This window comes from Hyaena hyaena, unplaced genomic scaffold, assembly GCF_003009895.1.
Source record: "Hyaena hyaena isolate Hyena2069 unplaced genomic scaffold, ASM300989v1 scaffold_839, whole genome shotgun sequence".
NCBI lineage: Eukaryota > Metazoa > Chordata > Mammalia > Carnivora > Hyaenidae > Hyaena > Hyaena hyaena.
In genome coordinates, this window is record NW_024081463.1 from 250,603 (window position 1) to 270,719 (window position 20,117).

At 37.4% G+C, this 20,117-nt stretch overlaps 1 protein-coding gene and 1 long non-coding RNA gene across 2 annotated transcripts in view; one reads left to right on the forward strand and one right to left on the reverse strand.

Annotated features, from left to right (window-relative positions):
- The window catches only part of KCNH8 (potassium voltage-gated channel subfamily H member 8), a 365,145-nt gene that overhangs the window by 237,225 nt on the left and 107,803 nt on the right, over positions 1–20,117 (forward strand). Inside the window, exons 6-7 of the mRNA XM_039219708.1 lie at positions 12,930–13,087; positions 18,025–18,232. Coding sequence (XP_039075639.1) covers positions 12,930–13,087; positions 18,025–18,232 — 366 coding nt within the window. The remainder of the gene's footprint in view (positions 1–12,929; positions 13,088–18,024; positions 18,233–20,117) is intronic.
- LOC120222025 lies at positions 309–8,414 on the reverse strand. The gene is made up of 3 exons (XR_005525948.1): positions 7,875–8,414; positions 1,450–1,655; positions 309–370 (listed from the first exon to the last, which is right to left on the reverse strand). It is a non-coding gene; the product is annotated as an uncharacterized LOC120222025 (long non-coding RNA).

A 20,117-nucleotide genomic window follows, 5' to 3' on the forward strand; every position in this document is an offset into this window, starting at 1 on the left:
TAAAAGGTTACTTTGAGGACAAGACCTTTCCCTAATACATGAGTAGATGATTTTTAACAAATACATGTGCCCTTGTAAAATTTTATTCATCTTAACATCAAAAACACTGCCCTCTAAATAGAAAATAAGTAGAATTAAGTAATTGCAATACGTAGAAAATGTAATAATGAGAAAAACACAGAGTTGGTAGGTTTTGAGAGTTCTGTTTTACTCTCTGTAGAATCCCCCTGAGAACACTATATTTTATTTATGTAAACAGATACAGAAACACTAAACACTATATTTTATTTATATAAAGAGACACAGAAGCAGCTTCTTCACTCCCCTCCGGAAATATCTTGCAATAAGTTAAAGGATAAACCTGTAAAAGCTATTTAAAAAAACAAACAACAACAACAAACTTTTAATGTGAAACATGAATAATAAAAATAATGAGAAACTTTGTTTCTTTTAAGGCTGTAGCTCCAATTGGTGGCCCTTTAATTTTGTACATTTCCAAAGGATAGATTTAACCTCCTAAAGGTCATGTTCCACTTTGACTGTGACAGTAGGTGCATCTGGGTATTAACTAGCTTCAGACTCCCTTCTGCCCACTCTAGGTCTGCTCTCTTGTTGAGTTCTACATGTGGTGTTTTGGATTCCATTTCTGCTTGCCTTGTGATTTCCCATCTTGGTTTTGGTGACCCCCCCACCCCATGCCTGGTGATATTGACTTGATTTGTCATTGGGCCACTTCTACTCAGACAACCCTGAGGGAGAATTAATAAAACATCGATACCATCTTACTTCCCAACTTTCCTTTTGATTTCAGTGACCTGGATTATACTACAACTAGAGCAAAGAACCACTCTGTGCCCCAACTTTGTCATTATCGCTTGATCCTACTCATATCTTGCTGAAATCAGATAAGTGTGGTTTGACACTATTGATCTTTTTATGATTTTACTGTTCACAAGACTAAAAGTAGACTAAATTATATAAACCGCAAGTAGAAATGCAATTATGGCATAACACAAATATATGAGCAATTTCTACTGATCACACTCATAAAAATAGCTATGAAATCATAATGTGCTAAAGTGAGAATCTATTTTTCTCTTAAGCATGGCTCCATTATTTCAAATACTGAATATTTTATTCCATTTAGGGTTTTTTTTTAGTTTTTTTAATATAATGTTTCAGATTTGTGACTAATCAACTTGTGCTTTAAACGTCAAATATATTAATCATATTCTAAGTGCGTCTGAGAATACTTTGATAGAGTTTAAACGTATCCATTTCTGTCGTGCTGGAAAAGCTGGTATCTGCCAGGCCACTGGAGCACATGTAGAGACCAGAAATAGATCTATGCATGTATGATCACGTGATTTATGACACAAGCGTCACTAGAATGCTTTGGGGGACATGGTAATGTTTTCTAAAATGGTGCTAGATCAATTAGATACCCACCTGGGAAAACATAAATCTTGACTCCTGCATCATGCCCTACACAGAATGACTTGCGGCAGATGGACTGTAGAGAAAACGTAAAAGTCAAAAAATAAAACTCCCAGAAGACACCATTGTAGAATATTTTAGTGATCTTGGCATAGGCTTCAATTACGTAAACAGAACATAACTCATAATCCGAATTTATAAGAACAATTCGTACAAATCTGTAAAAGAGAAAGGAGGAGAACATATTTCATTAGACGAAAGTCCTGAACTGACACTTCATGAAAGAGGATATCCAAGTATGCAGTTAGTACATGCTTGGGATCATTAGGAAAATGAAAATAATTTCACCACCACTAGAATGAGTAGGAAAAATTAAAATAAATTAGAAGACAAATTTCCAAGGGTTGTAGGAAGATATGGAACAATGTGAAATTTCATACACTGTATGTAGGAATGCAAATCAGTGCAGTCTTTATTAGACTCTTCACCAGCATCTGCTAAGGTAACTTATGTAATTACTTTATGATCCAGCAGTTCTGCTCATAGAGTCAACAGTTATACCTATACAAGGAAAGGTATAATGTGTGTTTGTGTGTGTGTGTGTGTGTGTGCGCGCGCGCACACGCGCGTGTGTGTATTTCTAAGAGCATTAACTATAATAAGCCAAATTGAAAACAACCCAGATTTTCATCAACAATAAAATTAAGAAGTGAATTTCTATATAGTCATACAATGAAATATTATATAGCAATAAAAAACAGTGAATATGATACAAAATTGATGAAAATCACATGCACAATGTCTGGTGAAAGAATCCATACACAAGAGTACATACTATATGATCCATTTATATAAAGATCCTAGTTAAGCAAAATTAATCTATGGTCATCAGAACAACAGTGACCTTTTGGGAGTTGATCACTGGGCAAGATCATAAAAGAGGCTTCTGGTGTTCTGGTCCTAGTTATATCTCTATCCATTGGTGATGACCAAGATGGTCAACTTTACAAAAATTCATCACCTTGTCCACTTAAGACCAGTGCATTTTGGGGGCACCTGGGTGGCTCATTCAGTGGAGTGTCTGACTTCAGCTCAGGTCATGATCTCATGTTTCGTGAGTCCAGGCCCCACATCAGGCTCACTGTTGTCAGCCTGTCAGCGCAGGGCCCACTTTGGATCCTCTGTCCCCTTCTCTCTGCCTCCCCCCACACTTGTGCTCTCCCAAAAATAATAAATAATTTTTTGAAAGACCAGTGCATTTTGTACTATATATGCAATTTTCTAATTAAAACCTTTTTAAATATGCTGAATAATTTTATGTATGGCAACCTACAGTCAAATACTACATATTATCTTCTTATGACTTTAAGAATTACCTAAATTTCAAAAAGTAATTCATTAATCTCAACAGAAGAATTCTGTTCCTAGGCTTCAAGAACGGGAATAATAATAATAAAAAAGGTTTTGTGGTTTTATACAGACAGACTCTAGTTATAAATCCCAGATCTCCCACTTTCTAGTTGGGTAACCATGGGCAAGTTAAATCTGAGTCTGTAACCTATCACTAAATGGACATATTACCTAACTCATAGTAACCATGTGAGGATCAAAATAGGTAATACATGCAAAACACTTAAAACAATGCCTACCAGGTGGGAAGACCTTTAAAAAATGTCTTTTATCTGTTATCCTTCTCATTGGTTTTATAATTTTATTTTCATATTAGCAACATATATGTATCAGATCTATAAAGTAACAATAAAAAGATTAGTATTAATTTCTTAGGCAACTTTAAATGTCATTCATTGTCCCTATTTCTTAGTTTTGAAGTTTATGGAATGACAGTAGTACCACTACTACTAGTACTATTATTACTGATAGTGATAACAATGGCAGCTGATACCTGCTCAGGGGTTACAACCCGGGAGGTGCGACTCCAGATTCTCACTGTTACCCAGTCTGCTCTATAGCCTTTAGGAATACGTATCAGGCAGGTTGGGCTGTGGTAACAAGTAACCTCAAAATCTCAGTGGGATATAACACAAGGTTTATGTCTCCCTCATGCTACGTGTTCACTGTGGGTCAGCTGCGAGCTCTGCCAACTGTCGTCACTCAGAAACCCAGGCTGACAGAGATTCTCTCTTCCCACATATTTCCCTCATCGTCAAAGCAGGGAAAAGAAAATGTGAGGAATTACACACCAGCTCTCAAAATTTCGCCCCAGAGTGTTTCAGGCTACTCCTGCTTATTATTGTAGCCGAAGCAAATCACAGAGACATACAGTCTCTTCCGGTGGCAGGGAAAGATAATCATACCAACAGGTAGAGAACCAGAAATATTTGGTAAACAACAACAAAGACTGCCATAAATACTAAGGGTATTATTTTCCTCAAATATGAAAATGGTCATGAAAGTCCTAATTAAAATGTAAAGTAATGTATAACTATAAAACCTTATTTAATCTAGAAATTTTCTCTCTAATGAGGATACATGTGTTGGATTTCACTTTGGGCCAAACATTAATGATATCAACACATGTATTATCTATCTCAATTTTCATCAATTCTAAGTTTTATTACTTAGATAATCAATATCTATTTCATATGAAATTAAAAGACTCAAGTGTTTGGGGTTTTTAAAAATTTCAGGACTGGGTATTTGTAGATATGATAATCTTCCTAGTTTCTATTGTACTTTAAGTTTGGAAATTTTACTACCTGGTAACTATAACTAAGGACAGAATAAGTATGCCAAAAGGATTTCTATAATTAAGTGGCATATGTGTGAGTCATGGTCTTTCAGTAGATTTATTTTTAATCATTAAATTAGTTTTATTAAAAATGATCCAGTAATTTCAAAGTTCAGTATCTAATTTAGAGTTACTTATCACTGAAACAGAGTGAAGAATTTATGGGGAGCCAAAATTGGCGAGCTTTACACAGACCAATTGTGCGTGTTAGGTGGAAGTCTTTTGATATGGTAAACTTTATACAATAAAATGAAAGCAATGTACAAAGTCAATATAATAAAATCATTAGTTTTGGAGACAGTAAGTGGCGGGTTTAATAGGCATACATTGGGAGTGTGTGCTGTCTCTTTGCACCTGCCGGCGTAGCCACAGATGAGGCTGACTTATGTACGGAAAGGTAGAAGGACTGTAGGTAACAAAATGAGAGTGTGTGGCTGCCAGGCAAAGGCGTGCTTCTTTTGCAGGCCTTGTGCATCTGTACATGCCCAGGGTCCAGCGCAGGGCGAAGAGCACAACACGTCATCAATAGCGTTATTTTTTATAGTGCTTGAGGGTGTGGCACAGCTAAAGGGACAACTTTTCTCTCTCTCTCTCTCTCTCTCTTACAAATGAACTTTTTTAAATGTTTGTTTATTTTTGAAACAGAGAAAGAGATAGAGACAGACAGACAGACAGACAGAACAAGTAGAGGGGCAGAGAGAGAGGGAGACACAGAATCTGAGGCAGGTTCCAGGCTCTGAGCTGTCAGCACAGAGCCTGATGGGGGACTTGAACTCCCAAAACCTTGAGATCATGACCTGAGTAGAAGTTGGATGCATAACTGACTCAGCCACCCAGGTGCCCCTAGGCCTTTCAATAAAGAATAGGAGCAGTCAGTTGTGAGCAGTCTGTGTGGAGATTTGAGTTGACCAAAGTTTACTTCAACTAATGGTAATTTAAGAATTTTTTTTTAAAGATTTGCCAACAACTTACTAAGTCTGCATTACTAGAAATAGAACCAATTCTAAATGTATTATTATCTGTAGTGTTATACTCCCACCTAATTGGCAAAAGTTTTAAGGGCTGGTAACATCAAGGGCTGGTAAGATAGTGGAGTAATGAGGATTCTGGGAAAACACTGGTGGCAGTAAACGTATTTGCCACTGTCCACCACACCAGCCGCGCTAGGATCTGGGGATGAACTTCTGTCCTTCTTGGTAGAGAGGAGAGAAGTGAGACCTTTGAGAATTTATGCCCAGCTTTTAGGCAAATAGGCTGAGGGCCGAGTTTTTCTCTTGCTTCTCAATTGCCTTCAGCTCAAACTCATTCTTATGCCCAAGTGGCATATTCTGGTATATTTTTCTACCCTTTCAGTAGCTTCCTTCTAAGAGGACAGTATTTGAACACATAAATGGATTTCTTTTCTTTTCTTTATTGTGTTAAAGACTTGAAATTCCTTTTCAAAATAAAAATTGACATGCTGCCTCATTAAGTAAAAATGAATAAAAGCTCAGCTTGAAAAGAGGAAGGGAGGAAAGGAGAGTGTGAAAGCCCAAATCCTGTCTTCCAGGAGATTTTGTTGTGAAAATCACCAAGCTAGAGAAAAGCATCAGGACTGAGAAGATCAGTAAGAGACCATTGAACAAAATGGAGATATTCAGCCTGAGGCACAGAGAGAACTTGATGACTGATCTCTAATATTTATAGAAGGGGGTTTGGGATGCGAGAGAACAATGTATTCTGTGTTGCTACAAAGGACAAAGCTAGAACCAAGGAGAGGGAGTATAAAGAGAAAGGCAGCTATTAGAGGAAAGTGACTTTTAGGTCCCTTCCCTTCTGTATGGGTCCAAGTGATGTTTATGTTAAGGGTCAAAACCACTATAGGGGCCGCCATGATGATTCTGGCCACACGGGTACAAAACAGAAGCTAATATGAGCATCAAACACCCCTTGATGTGCCTTCTTTAGGCAATTGTTCTCAAATGTTATTTCTCACTGAGTCAGCTGCTTTTTCTTTTCCATAGATCTCTCATGTAAAGTAAGCAAGAAGATTCCACATGTGGGTGAAACCATATAATATTTGTCTTTTTCTGATTGACTTATTCTGCTTAGCATAATACACTCTAGTTCCATCCACGTTATTGCAAATGGCAAGATTTCATTCTTTTTTATTGCTGACTAATACTCCATTGTACATATAAATCACATCTTCTTTATCTATTCATCAGTCAGTATACATTTGGGCTCTTTCCGTAATTTGGCTATTGTTGATAGTACTGCTGTACACATTAAGGAAAAATAAGATAAAAACAGAGAGAGAAGCAAACCATAAGAGACTCTTATATACAGAAAACAAACTGAGGGCTGATGGAGGGAGGTGGGTGTGTGTGTGGGCTAAATGGGTGGTGGGCATTAAGGAGGGCACGGGTTGGACACGGAGCGTCATATGTAAGTGATGGATCACTGGGTTCTACTATGGAAACCAGTACTACACTGTATGTTAACTAACTTGAATTTAATTAAATACATTTTAAAAAATAAAGTAGGCCAGAGGAATAAATACTGACAAATGTGCAAGGCTCGAGTGGCATGAAAATCTCCTCCACTAACATGGGCACTCAATTACATTCTTAGGACTATTCGTCCCTCAAACCTCTTCATTAATTAGCTCTCAGCTCTTCATCTTCCCACACCTTCTAGCCCAGTCTGCTGTGACATCATACTGTGTTCAGAGTGCCTCACAAGCAATGAAAAAAGACAGGGCACCTTTAGAATAGGAGTTGGCAGCTGGTTTAGTTAAATATCCTTCCACCCACGCTGCACTACATTGATTAATTTTTAAAGAAATGGCTAAATGAAGATATTAATTATTTGTATGTGGTGCATATGCTTGCATGCACAGCATTATATTTTAATTTACTTTTTAACAAGTAAGCCAATATGATTTTTAAATTATTTCCCATCTGGCATGCATACTAATAAAGAAAAGAAATCTACTAATTTGTACCATATCAAGTTCATCTCCCCCCTTCTTTTTTTTTTTCTACTTTCTAATTACTTGTTCTCGAAGAAATCAAACTAGAAAATATAGATTTAACCTTCCCACTTTTTAGTCCCCATATGCAGCCCTGTAGTGGAAAAGCGAAATGAAACGCTTATTTTTGGAGGACTTAACAGTATGAAAACAGAATATGTTCACAGTTATCTCTCCGTCATTTGTCTTCATTGTAATCATGCAATGTAAATCTGAAATACACCAAGGCCAGTTGATCATCCTGATAAGCATTAAGTGCCAGCTGAATCATCAGCGTCTTCATTTATATTTCACCTCATTTTGGTGGCGTATATTACAACCAATTTTGGGGAAAGTCTACAAACCACATACAATATGTATGATCATTCTCTGTTGTCCTGCTTATTTACTCATGATACCGGTTCCTGGCACCGTGTGTTACAAGGGATTATTTATGCACAAACACACAGGACTTTATGGTTTCGAGGCGGCAAATTATGAATTAATTTGTCATGGGTTTTAGAATATTTTTCTTGGTTCAAACTGTGTGTGTGTGTGTGTGTGTGTGTATTTCTAGACAATTGTGCATGTTGATAATGAATGGAACTAATGAGAAAATTACATGTGAAAGTTGGATGTTACCGAGTATGTTTTCATGTATTTTTTGACATAAAGTCAAAAAACATTACACTTAACGCTTTTGAGATGTCTCAGAATAGACACCCTACTGTTGCCTTTCAGGTAGGTTGTGGACTCTCTGGAGGAGACCTCATTCTTACTGTAGCATTTGAATGAGTCACTGATTTAATTGCCAAAGATACAAACCCTTTAAGGGAAGTGAGACAAGCTGCAGTCAGTGTTTGCCAAGCTCCACTTGGCCTCCGTGATTCTCCTGTGAGGGACACCAGATCTGAAAGGAACGCTCTTGTCTTCCTCACCAGAATCTTGTTCAGTCTATTCTTCACTCACTCGTAGAGAACTTGTCTGGCCATCTCTGCCCTTCCATTTAAGGGGATATTTACAAGCATTGGATTCTCCTGGTGCTCGAACCCTAATACCATATTCTTATCAGTAGAGAGAAAACAGTATTCTCCATTGTCTCTAGACAGAGCAACAGCAGTTAATTTCTTATATTCAGTTCTGTGATTCAGTATTTAACATTCTTTTACCTGGGCAGTGCTGATACAGAGTTTGATCTAAGGGCATTTCCACTGATCAGAAATGCATTTTCCCGGGGCTCCTGGTGGCTCAGTCGGTGAAGCATCTGATTTCTGCTCCAGTTATGATCTCACAGTTCATGAGTTCGAGCCCCACATCGAACTCTGTACTGACAGCTCAGAGCCTGGAGCCTGCTTCAGACTCTGTGTCTCCCTCTCTCTCTGCCCCTACCCAGCTTGCACTATATCTTTCTCAAAAAATTAAAATTTAAAAAAATGCATTTCCCTGCACCGACCCACTGTTATTCCCTCTAAAATATATTTGGAAGTGAGGTAAGATTTTAAAATAATGGAAAGACAATGGGATCAAGTGTCAATAGGTATCCCGTTTCTCTGTCACTTAACTATCCTCATGGCTTTAAACAAGTTTCTTAAATCTCCTGAGTCTTTGATAAAATAGTGCACCTGAAAGAGTTGGCTTTGTCACACAAACTAACGAATGCCTGGAAATGTTTTGTAAATTACAATACACCAGAATTAGGCCCATTTTTATGCATGTGACAAAAGTAGATTTCTTAGAAACCGCTATCCAAAAATAATACTAATCCTTGAATAAACCTACAGCCTTTGCACAACAATAGGGCCATGGTCCTAGATATCTTAGAATATAATATATATTTACATTTTTTTCTTTCTGAAAATAAACCTAAAAAATTCATGTATTTCAAAAATAGATTTGTATCCATAGATTTTTAAAAATCCTTCTTATATTCTTTTACTATTATTACTATTTATGCATAAAAGTCTTATAATTACTTCTTTTTAAAACCTAAAATTAGCATATCTTCTTTCCACCCAATTAACTCAAATGAGTTACAAATTATTTTTTAAAAAGCTTGCTAAACTGATACTCTTTAATGATTCATCCATAAAAATATCTTTTCTGTTCAGAAGTCTGCAACTCTTTTATTTTTTTGTCAAACAGCTTACTACTTAGGTTTAAAAATGTTTGCTGTGTCATTCAACCAAAGGCCAATCATTTCATTCATTCCACCATTCACGGAGTGCCCCAGGAATGTGGATGGTGGCATCCTGGATGGTGGCAGTGAGTTTTCTGTGAAATTCGTGGTAGAACTGGTGGTCAGTTGGTAAATATGCAAGGAATTTGTCCCTCCATTCGTATAATGAACTTGCAGACTTATCTCAGCCTGAGTTATGGAAACCGTCGATCACTTACCGGCTTGGTAAGCAACTCTGGATTTCTTACTCATGAGATGAAAACCCAAATGCCCACCCTGAGCTTTCTTTTAGAAACCATGAGGTTGAAATCTCTGCTTTATTTCAAGAGCCGGTGGCCTGACCTGTTACATTGATTTGCTAATAAAGAAATACATGAGCCCAGAAAGTTAAGAGAAAGAATGAGAAGTTCACAGGCTACCATGACCTGACGGTATTCCACTGTGCCCCTGCTCCTTCCTGATGGCCGTGCCTCAATGATGCATTGCTACTCTGCCATGACAACACTTTAACCTTGCAGTAGAAATCACCTTCGCATTGTTCTCATCTGTTTTGAATGATTTAGCCACTGTTCCTTCCTTTCATATTCTCAAGATTAGCAATAGAAGTTTTTCAATATTTTTATTTTTTGGCAAGCATGTGACTCTTAATAATGTCATTTTAAAAAGTTAGATTATTCATGAAAGAAAAGAAAAATTATCGTTTCTTTGTAAGTAACCTAGAACTTGCTTTCAGACCCGAGATGTGACTGGCCTCTGTTAAGGCACCAAAAGCCTTGTGGTGAATTGGAAATTAGAACATTTGGACTGGGGTCTTGTTCTTTCACTGACCAGCTAAAGGAGTTTAATCCCATACTTCAGTTACACTGTTTGTGTGACTCTGGACAAGTCACTTGAGTTCCTTTGGGCCTCAGTTTCCTCATCTGTAAAAGAGGATAATGAAGGTGCCTACCTCTTAGTATTGCATGGAATCCATGAGATTATGATTTTAAAGGACCCCACACAGTACTGGGCTCATGCTAAGGTGTTATCTATAATAATATAATAGTAATCTGTCTTGTCATAACTCCTATATTATCTCTCCTCACCAGGCTATAATGAGAACCTAATGTAGAATAAATTTGTATTTGTTTTTGTTTTGCCATACTGCAAATTACCACAGCACTTGGCAGCTTAAAAGAATAGCTATTGATTATCTCAGTTTCTACAGGTGGGAAGTCTAGGTCTGGCCTAGCTGAATTCTCTGCTCAACCTCACAAGGCTGAAAGCAAGATGCCAGCTAAGCTGTGTTCTTTCTGGAGCTTATGATCCTCTTGCAAACTCATGTGGCTGTCAGAAGAATTTGCTTCCTTATTTTTATAGGACTGAAGTCCCCATTTCTTGTTAGATGTCAGCAAGGGGCCCCACTCAGCAATTAGAGATTGGCCGCCATTCCCTGCCACATGGTCCTTTCCACAATGTGGCCATTGCTTTCTTCCAGCCCCTTCCCACCAGCTGAAGAAAATAAGCTTGTGCAGGGCTTACCTGATCAGGTCAGGCCACCGAGGTTCATCTCTCTGTAGCCACACCCTGCAACAGTATCATGGCATGAGACCTTATCTGGCACATAGGCTCTCCACCCTCATGTAAGGGGAGGAGACCATATGAGAGGGAGGGTCATCTTTGAACTCTGCCTACCACAAATGTGACCATAAAATGAAAAGTTAAAATGACATACAAGGTGTACATCATTGTATGTTTTATCATTGTCATCATCATCATAATCATGATATCAAATTTTTATCCTCATGTAACACTATTCTACTTATTTTCAAGGGTTTAAATTAGCTGTAAAGAGTATTCCAATTCACCCAATAACCGTGTAGCTCAGACCTTTGCATTTGCTTCATACCCCTCTCAATTCCTGTTCTCTTTGTCTGGCATATTTACTTCCTGCACTCCCTCCTCTGATCTCTGAATCAGTGCCTCATGGCACTTCCCAAGAACAAAGTTCCATGGATAAATATGTTTACATTGGATTCACCAGTCCATAAAATGCTCAACCAAGGGAGCTTGGGTGGCTCTATCGATTGAGCGTCCAACTTCGGCTCAGGTCATGATCTCACGATTCATGGGTTCAAGCCCCACGTCGGGCTCTGTGCTGACAGCTAGCTCAGAGCCTGGAGCCTATCTTCAGATTCTGTGGCTCCCTCTCTCTCTGACCCTCCCCTGCTCACACACTGTCTCTCTCTCTCAGAAATAAATAAAAAACATTAAAAAAGAATTTTAAATTATGAACCTTTATCACCCTTACATGTATGTAGCAATCCTGAAATTTCCAGTGGCCTGGTTGTATCCAACTCAAAAACAAGTTAAGGAAAAGGTAATGTATTCTAGTGCGTTAATGGTATAAAACCCAGAGACTAATACAACAGACACAATGATGTTTATTCATAGATAGCAGGAGTGAGCCTAAGATGATCCTTGTGGCTATGGCTATCATTTGACCATTGCTCCTGCGGGCCTCATAGATTGTAAAAAGCTCAATAAATAATAAAATATAATATACCTTTAAAATAAATATAAATATTATATAGATATAAAATAAAAATGTAATAAAAGAATGATGTGGGGAAAGGTTGACAATGATTACATCATCCATTAAAATGGAATGGGAAAATTTAACCCAGAAATTCATTCAAAGGAGCTTCCAGTGTTTTGTTCATCTAAGTGCCTTTAGGGCAGAGATGAATTCTATGTTCACAGAGAGATTAGTAAAACTTTGTTCACAAAGTAAAATAGAATTATATTTTAAAAAAGAATACGGACTAGAAATTATATCTGTGTTCAAAATCATCTTTGCCATCATTGACATTATGGACCACAGATGTGTTACTTTTCCTCACTAAGACTTAGTTTTTGCCTCTTTACCATCCACTTAAGAACATGTTCTGAGAGGCATCTGGGTGGCTCAGTCAGTTAAGCGTCTGACTTCAGCTCAGGTCATGATCTCACAGTTCGAGTGTTTGAGCCCCGCATCGGACTCTGTGCTAATAGCTCAGAGCCTGCAGCCTGCTTTGGATTCTGTGTCTCCCTCTATCTCTCTGCCCCTCTCCTGCTCATGTTCTGTCTCTCTGAAAAATAAACATAAAAAAATTTTATTTTTAAAAAAGCACATGTTCTGAGGAGTGAGTGAAATAACCTATGCTAAGTTCTCAGAACAATGTCTGGTACCTAGTGAGCATTTAGTAATGATGACTATTGTTGTTATTGCTATTTTTATTCATGTTAATTATGTTAACATGTGGTCTGATGTCTGGAATGTATTAAGTGCTCAGAAAATATTATTTTCTTCACCCTGTAATACCTGTTTGTTGAATTCAACTGGATGTGTCAAAGGAGTATTTAAGATATTATCAGTCAGAAATACATGAAGAGGTTATCGCTTGTCTTATTTTATTTAATTTTATACAATTTTCTTCCTCTCCCTCTTCCTGCCTGCGTGCTTGTCTTCTTTTATCCTTCCTTCTTTCCTTGTGTTTCCTTCTTCTTCTCTCTGTTTCTTCCTTCTCTTTCTCTTATCTTTTTTTCTCAAGCAGATATTATTTTAAATTTCCGAACAACCTATGTCAGCAAGTCTGGCCAAGTTATCTTTGAAGCAAGATCAATTTGCATCCACTATGTTACGACCTGGTTCATCATTGATTTAATTGCTGCCCTGCCTTTTGATCTCCTGTATGCTTTCAACGTCACAGTGGTGAGTAAGGAGCTCCCTTCCACATGACTTTGAAGGTTATTTTTAACCTTGTGTTTATTTTCCACGCATTCAGGTTTTAAGTGTCTGTGGCAGTTTGTGTGTCCAGGACTTTGTGGCCTCCTGAATAGAGACGCCAGTGTGACCAATGGTATGCAGGCCAGATTCTCTTCTTGAGGAAGTTACTTCCTTTTGGAATTTACATTGTCTGTTTTAGTTATTTAAATACTTAGAACCAGGATATATCAAAAGCATGAGTTTATCATCAATACTGACTCACAGAGGAAATCCTTTGGTAAGGAAACCAAAAGTAATAAGCATTACTTTGTATTACTTTGGCAGGTATTTTGCCTCAGAAGTTTAGTGGAGAGTTTAAGATTTCTTAGTTTTATGACCTTTACTCTCTACCTCTTGAGTATTTCATTATTCATTAGCAAAACAAAAGAGCAATCAAGATACAGAGTACTAAAGTTAAAAAAATGCAACCACTTCTTAGAAGTCCTTGTAAAAATGTTGGATGGGGCAAAAATGACACAATGATACAATGACCACCTGAACTTGAGAGCCTTTTTGGATTTTTACTGATATTTGTAACATCTCCTCTTTCTTCCCTTTATCCTCATGTCTCCTCACAGGAAAGAAAGTGTGTCCACTCATGGTAGTAGCTATTTTTACTATTTAACGATTGATGTCCTTAAAAGCAGTAAGTGCTCTCTAATAAACATAGTGACTTTTAGGGAGGTATAATAGCATTTTGGAGCCAGTAATGCAATTTGCTGCTAGAGTAACCAATTTTAGCAGGCAAAAATTTACTAAACATTAGTTCAGATTAAACCTATTTCTTACTCAGTTGACAAGCATTTGAGATTCTTCATCAAGAATTTAAAAGCATCGTTTTCAATATTAAAGTGATCAGTGTTTCAAATACAGTCATTATTGACTTTGGAATGAAGAGAAGACTGTAATCCTGACTATTTAGTACAAATTCGTGCATTTGCTAATTGTCTGTGCATTAGTATTTTCCTTTTCTTTTTCTCTCCATTATTTCTTAAGATGGAAAGTTGAGGGTGTCAACATCTTTAGAAGGTTTATAAGTCAACTGAAAGGAAACCTCTGGGGAAAAATTTAGTATATAATATCAATCAGTGCTACAGAGAATTGTTATTCAGACTTTTTAAAGTGCTTTTTAAAATTGAATTTGACTAGATAAGTGTACTGTAATGAACGTGTAATGACTTAAAACAAGGCTTTTGCAAGACTGTAACAAAAAAAATTCAAAAGAAGTATATAATTCACAAAATACTAAGAAAAAATGTCCACATTCTCCTGGAGAATTGTTAAATGAATAGTGTTTGATAGACTCTGCTCTAAATTAACTTGCTGCTTTGTGACAAAATATTAATAATGTTTTTATGTTCCATTTCTCTTTGGGCGCTGAACAAATAGGATAATTTAAAATATATGTTATTAATTGTATTATAAAATATACAAAAATTTAAAATACATAACATGTTTACATATCATTAACATCGTCATTGTCTAAAATGAACACAAAAGATTTTTTTTAAGTCTAATTCTCACATTTTGATGAATTTTAAATGCTTGTACACTTTCACTACATTCCTGCTCCCTTTCTTCATTCTGTCTTGTGAAATCTGGCATGAATAGTTTATAAATGCAACTTATAGATAAACATCTATGGTAGAAAGAAAGAAAAAAGCAGAAGAAAGAAAGGAATCTCTCTTATAAGTGATAATTTTTCTGCTCCTCACAGGAGCGAGCATATGATCATTAACAAATTGGCACATAAATTTGCTATGCCTCAAATAAGTTAGTTAGTCAAGATGAAATATTCTGTTTGTTTAAGTATTGTATTTACTTCCCAGGAAAGCATGAGTTATGAGGAAAAGTTCATAAGTTATGCTCTTGTTATACTGCACAAACTTATAAAAAGCAAGGTAGAAGTAAACAAATAAGCAAACACAGGTGTTCGCTTTCCAGATCTAAAACACATCCAGTTAGTGGGTCTCTGTAGATGACATTCAGAAACTCATTACAACCCTCAAAAATGTATTGGATTCTTTAGTTTTGACTCTACCCATAATTGCTGATGGTAAATGCTTTGTATATACCTCACATGTTTCTTTAATAAAATTTACTATGTGTAAGTTACTATGAAAGGCACTCTGAGAGACAAAGTTATGAATGAGACAAAGAAAATATGATAGAATGAAAAAGGCAAAGTCTAAATCCCAGTCTTATCACTTACCATCTCAGTGACTTCCTTGGGGAAATTAACATCAAAATAGGCAAAATAAGCATAAAAATCCCTACAACATTTTTCAATAGCCTAAAAAGCATTTCTATACAATACCTTGCTCAGTGTCAAACACCCAAAAAGACCTCAATGCATATTAATCAACTTTTCTCTCTCTTTCTTTCTCCCCTCCTAGTGGATAGCCAGGGGGTGCTCATGTCCTATTGGTAATAGGGCAAACTGCCATTTGATTGGGGGTTTTGATGAATGCATCTCTGTCTTGCATCTCTCTATAAACAGATTATAATTTTAATCAATGACAAATTCAGAACAGCATTCTAAGAGTAGAAAAAATACTTTCCTTTTTTCAGATTATAGATTTCCATCTAAATCAAATACACCTCTTTCTTCTGTCATTCATTAGGATCCAAAATTAACATTTTATAGCATGAAGCTGTTGACTCAGATGGGAATAAGAATAAATTTTTTTTTTAACTGTGTTAGCAAAATCACCAAGGCTGCCTCATCCTGGACACCAAGGCTGGTGTCCCTTATCTTTCTGAATGACTATTGTTCTCATGTAAGAGTGTCCCCCATTCTTCCTTTGAACATCCTCTTTCTGGTCAGAGAAAATGGAGATATTGCCCACATCAATATTCTATGTTCAGTGGTGTCTTAGTCTGCTCAGGCTGCTATAACAAAATGTCATAGACTGGGTGGCTTAAACATTAGAGATTTATTTCTCAGTTCTGAAGGCTGGGAAGTCCAAGATCAAGGTTCCAGCCAGTTTGGTTCTTGGTGAGGGCTCTCTTTCTCTCATGTAGACAGCTATCTTCTGGCTGTGTTCTTGCATGAAGAGGAGAGAGAGAAACATAGTGTTAGGGAGAGAGGGACTCAGGGAGAGAGGGAGAGAGAAGAGGGAGAGAGACAGCACTCTGTGGGCACTTCTTATAAAGGCACCAATCGCATCTTGAGGACCCCACCCTCATGACCTCATTTAAACCAAATTACTTCCCAAAGGCCCCATCGCCAAATATTGAGAGTTAGGGCTTCAACACATAAGATTTGGAGGAACACAATTCAGTCCACAGCAAATGACTTCATCCTTTTGGGACATCTGTTTGATATTTATTTCAAGTACAAAATTGTCCTCCATCTATCAAACTCTTTTCCCTATAAAATAAACTCCACCCCCAGTAACTTTTCTAAGCTACAAAGCAGATATTGCAAAGTCCTGACAGGTAATCATCTGGTTTACACTCAGCTGGAGAAGTGACAGATGAGGACTGGGCTGTGAAGGGGAAGAAAATAAAATCTGACACAGAAGAATGAGAAAAAGAAATAAAAGCAGAGGTAGCTGGCAAGTTCCTCAATTGACCTTATGATTTTATTATATTTCAGTATAGGATAACTCACAAGATTACAATTGAAAACATTTCTTGAATTTCTATTCTATTGAGTTTAGAGTGTTTTGTATCTTATTAACCATTCTCTCATGTAACATGTATTTATTGAGCATTTCCTACGTGTCAAGCACTGTTCTAGCTACAATTTTCTTAGACATAAAGGGAGATAGATAATGGAGGAAGGAACTAGAAGTCAACGGACTCCAGCTAATTATAAAGGCACACTTCCAGAAGATGCTGACTTTGCTTATGATTGAATCTGTAGAGCAAATACTGTTCTTGGGTATAGTCATGCAAACCACTTTCTTCCCTTGTATTTATGGTCCCTTCTTTCCACCTCCAAATTAGAAAAGGTCAATTAATTTGCCAAACTCTATTTACTCTATTACTCTATGTGATACTTTATTGCCTTTTCTATTTTAGAATGCTTATTGAGGCTATTTGAGGGTGTGAAAGAGTATGCATTAGGGCACCACATATGTTGTGCATAGTAACAATGACCATTCTTGTGGACACCAGTGGCGCATATTTTTCAGTTGAGCCCTGAAGTCAGGAATATAAGTCCTCAACTACAAGTGTATTGTTTTAGTGTGTCCAAAGGCAGGACCTAGGAGAGCTTTCGAAAATTGTGTTCCATTTGATTTTGGCTCCCTCAGAATGTTTGTCTGGCAGAGAGCTCGGAAAGTATATGCTTCAGATACAAGTTTTCTCTGTCAGTCGATGATGTCAGAAAGAAGAAAGCGCAGCTCATGAGACAAGAGGTGCTACTAGCATTTGAGTAAATCTTACTCAAGTTTGATAGATCTAATTACTGTTATTTTAAAAAATTAAGTTACCTTTGTTACCACTTTACAGGGTTTTACTTCAGTCACTCTTGGATGGTGGAAGGGACATGGAATTGAAAGAAAATGTGTGTGAGAGGTGGAGACACCTTATGTTCGATCCTGATGCCATAATGTGTTTCAGTTTTATATCAGAACCTACAAAATCATATTCAGTCAAATAGGTTGAGAAAAAAGATAAATCTTAAGGAAAATAAGTACTCATTCAAAGAAATTAAACTGTCTCATCATCCTTTATCCTATCACCTCTTGATATAACATGTCAAGAAAAGACATTGCTGTGGTCAAAAAAATGACCATAGCATTGGAATCATGATTATGCTTGATTTCAAGAACTTTCCAGAATAGCTGTAAGTTAAAAAAAAAAAAAAAAGAACTGTTGTGGCATGGAGTGAACCTGTGAGCCAAGTGGTGCTGCTCGGTCTCTCCCCACAGGTGTCTCTCGTGCATCTCCTGAAGACCGTCCGGCTGCTGCGTCTCTTGCGTCTCCTGCAGAAGCTGGACCGCTATTCCCAGCACAGCACAATCGTCCTCACTCTGCTCATGTCCATGTTTGCGCTCCTGGCACACTGGATGGCGTGTATCTGGTATGTCATTGGAAAAATGGAGAGGGAAGACAACAGCCTTCTGAAGTGGGAAGTTGGTAAGGGCTTACATTTGTCACATTTTCCATTTTTTTTAATTTTTTTAATGTTTTTTATTTATTTTTGAGAGTCAGAGACAGCGCAAGCAGGGGAGGGTCAGAGAGAGAGGGAGACACAGAATCTGAAGACAATCTCCAGGCTCTGAGCTAGCTGTCAGCACAGAGCCCGATGCAGGGCTCGAACCCATGAACCGTGAGATCATGACCTGAGCCAAAGTCGGACGCTTAACTGACTGAGCCACCCAGGTGCCCCCACATTTTCCATTTTTAAGTGAAAAGGAAGGTTGGCTAGAATTTGGAGGAGGTGAAAGATGAGTCCGTAAATATGTCCTCTGACTGTCGATTTGTCTAATAAATTTTGGGGACTGGGCAAGGAAAGGTATGTGGATGGGGTCTATTTTACGTGTGATTTCTTTTGAGAAAGTTTCTAGAAAAGCCATATATATATGGATGTATATATATGGAGATACACACACATACACACACACACACACAGAGTAATGGGTTAAGCTTTCAATGGGCTAACTGTTTAAAATAACCAGCAAGGCTATAGAAGTGTTTAGGTAAGTAGTGTGTGATCTTACCTGACATAGCCAATGCAGGGCTAGTACCATTGAATCCCTACACAACTGGACTATGGCCAATCATTGCAGTGAGAGAGAGAGAGTGAGTGTGTTATAATGACACTTTCCACATCTAGTATACTTTGAGAATGTGTGATGATAGAGGGGACTGGATATTTACAAATAAAACTTGTAGAATTTTGTGTCCCCATAATAAATGGAATTTAAGGGAGATTTTTCCCATGGGCTACATAATTTTGCATAAATGAATCTGAAATGTTCTGCACATGAACACATTTTTAAATTTATGCTAACCACAAGAACTGTACAGAAAATGAAAATTCCAAAGGCTATAACCCTGTATCCAAAAATATCTGCATTATTCTCACAATCATTGCTTTTAGAGAATTGTCCTGGTACCCCATGTAGAATCCTTTTTTTTCCTTAATCTGACATTTCATCAAAAGAATCTGTTTCTTCGTTGGCTAGAAAGTCTTCACTTATTTTCTCCAAAAAATCAATCTTGAACTTTTGAAAGCTCAGACCTTTGCACAGGGATGAAGCCACAAGAGATTCCCAAGAGAGAAAAATGTTCTAACTTTTCACACCAGCACTTAATGGCAGAATGCATCTGGAACATCCCTGGGTTGGCTCTCATAATGCCACCCTCTCACCATAGGGCATATACAAAGCCTTCCAAGCGTATCTTTGGAGAATGAATTGGAGATCCTAGGAAAACAGATTCTACTTAAAATCTTCTAAAAATGTTTCTATATACACATCTCAATTCTGACCCCAAACTACACCAAAGCAATGAATGTGTTCTGATAATTTTCATCTCAGAATGGTTTTATTCTCCTTATCAAAGCACTTCTTCTATGCCATGCAATGGATCTCAATTCTTGGAAATAAAGTAAAGGGAGAAAGAGAACTGCAGAGTGAAAGCAAGAATCTCTTACATAAAGAGAAGATGAGATGAGAAGAGATGAGATGAGAGAGGGAGAGGAGAAGACAGCACAGGGAGGAAGGAGAAGTGTTGATTAAAAGGAGAATCAAAGTCTGGATTGCACATGGATTAGAACATTTTCTGTCCTTTAGTATCGTTTCCCTTTCTATTTTCTTGTCCTGAAGCCTCCTTTGTCACACGCTCCAGTTTAGTCCGAATAGTGTTTGGTGAATTGCAGCAATAGATCTCTGCCCTTTGTTTTGAATCCATATTAAAATTCTTGCCTGTGGTCAGCCACCTGATTCCTTTCTGGGCCTGACCTAATTTCCTTCGGGCCCCAGACCTATACACTCATATTAATTTGTAAGTCTTGTCT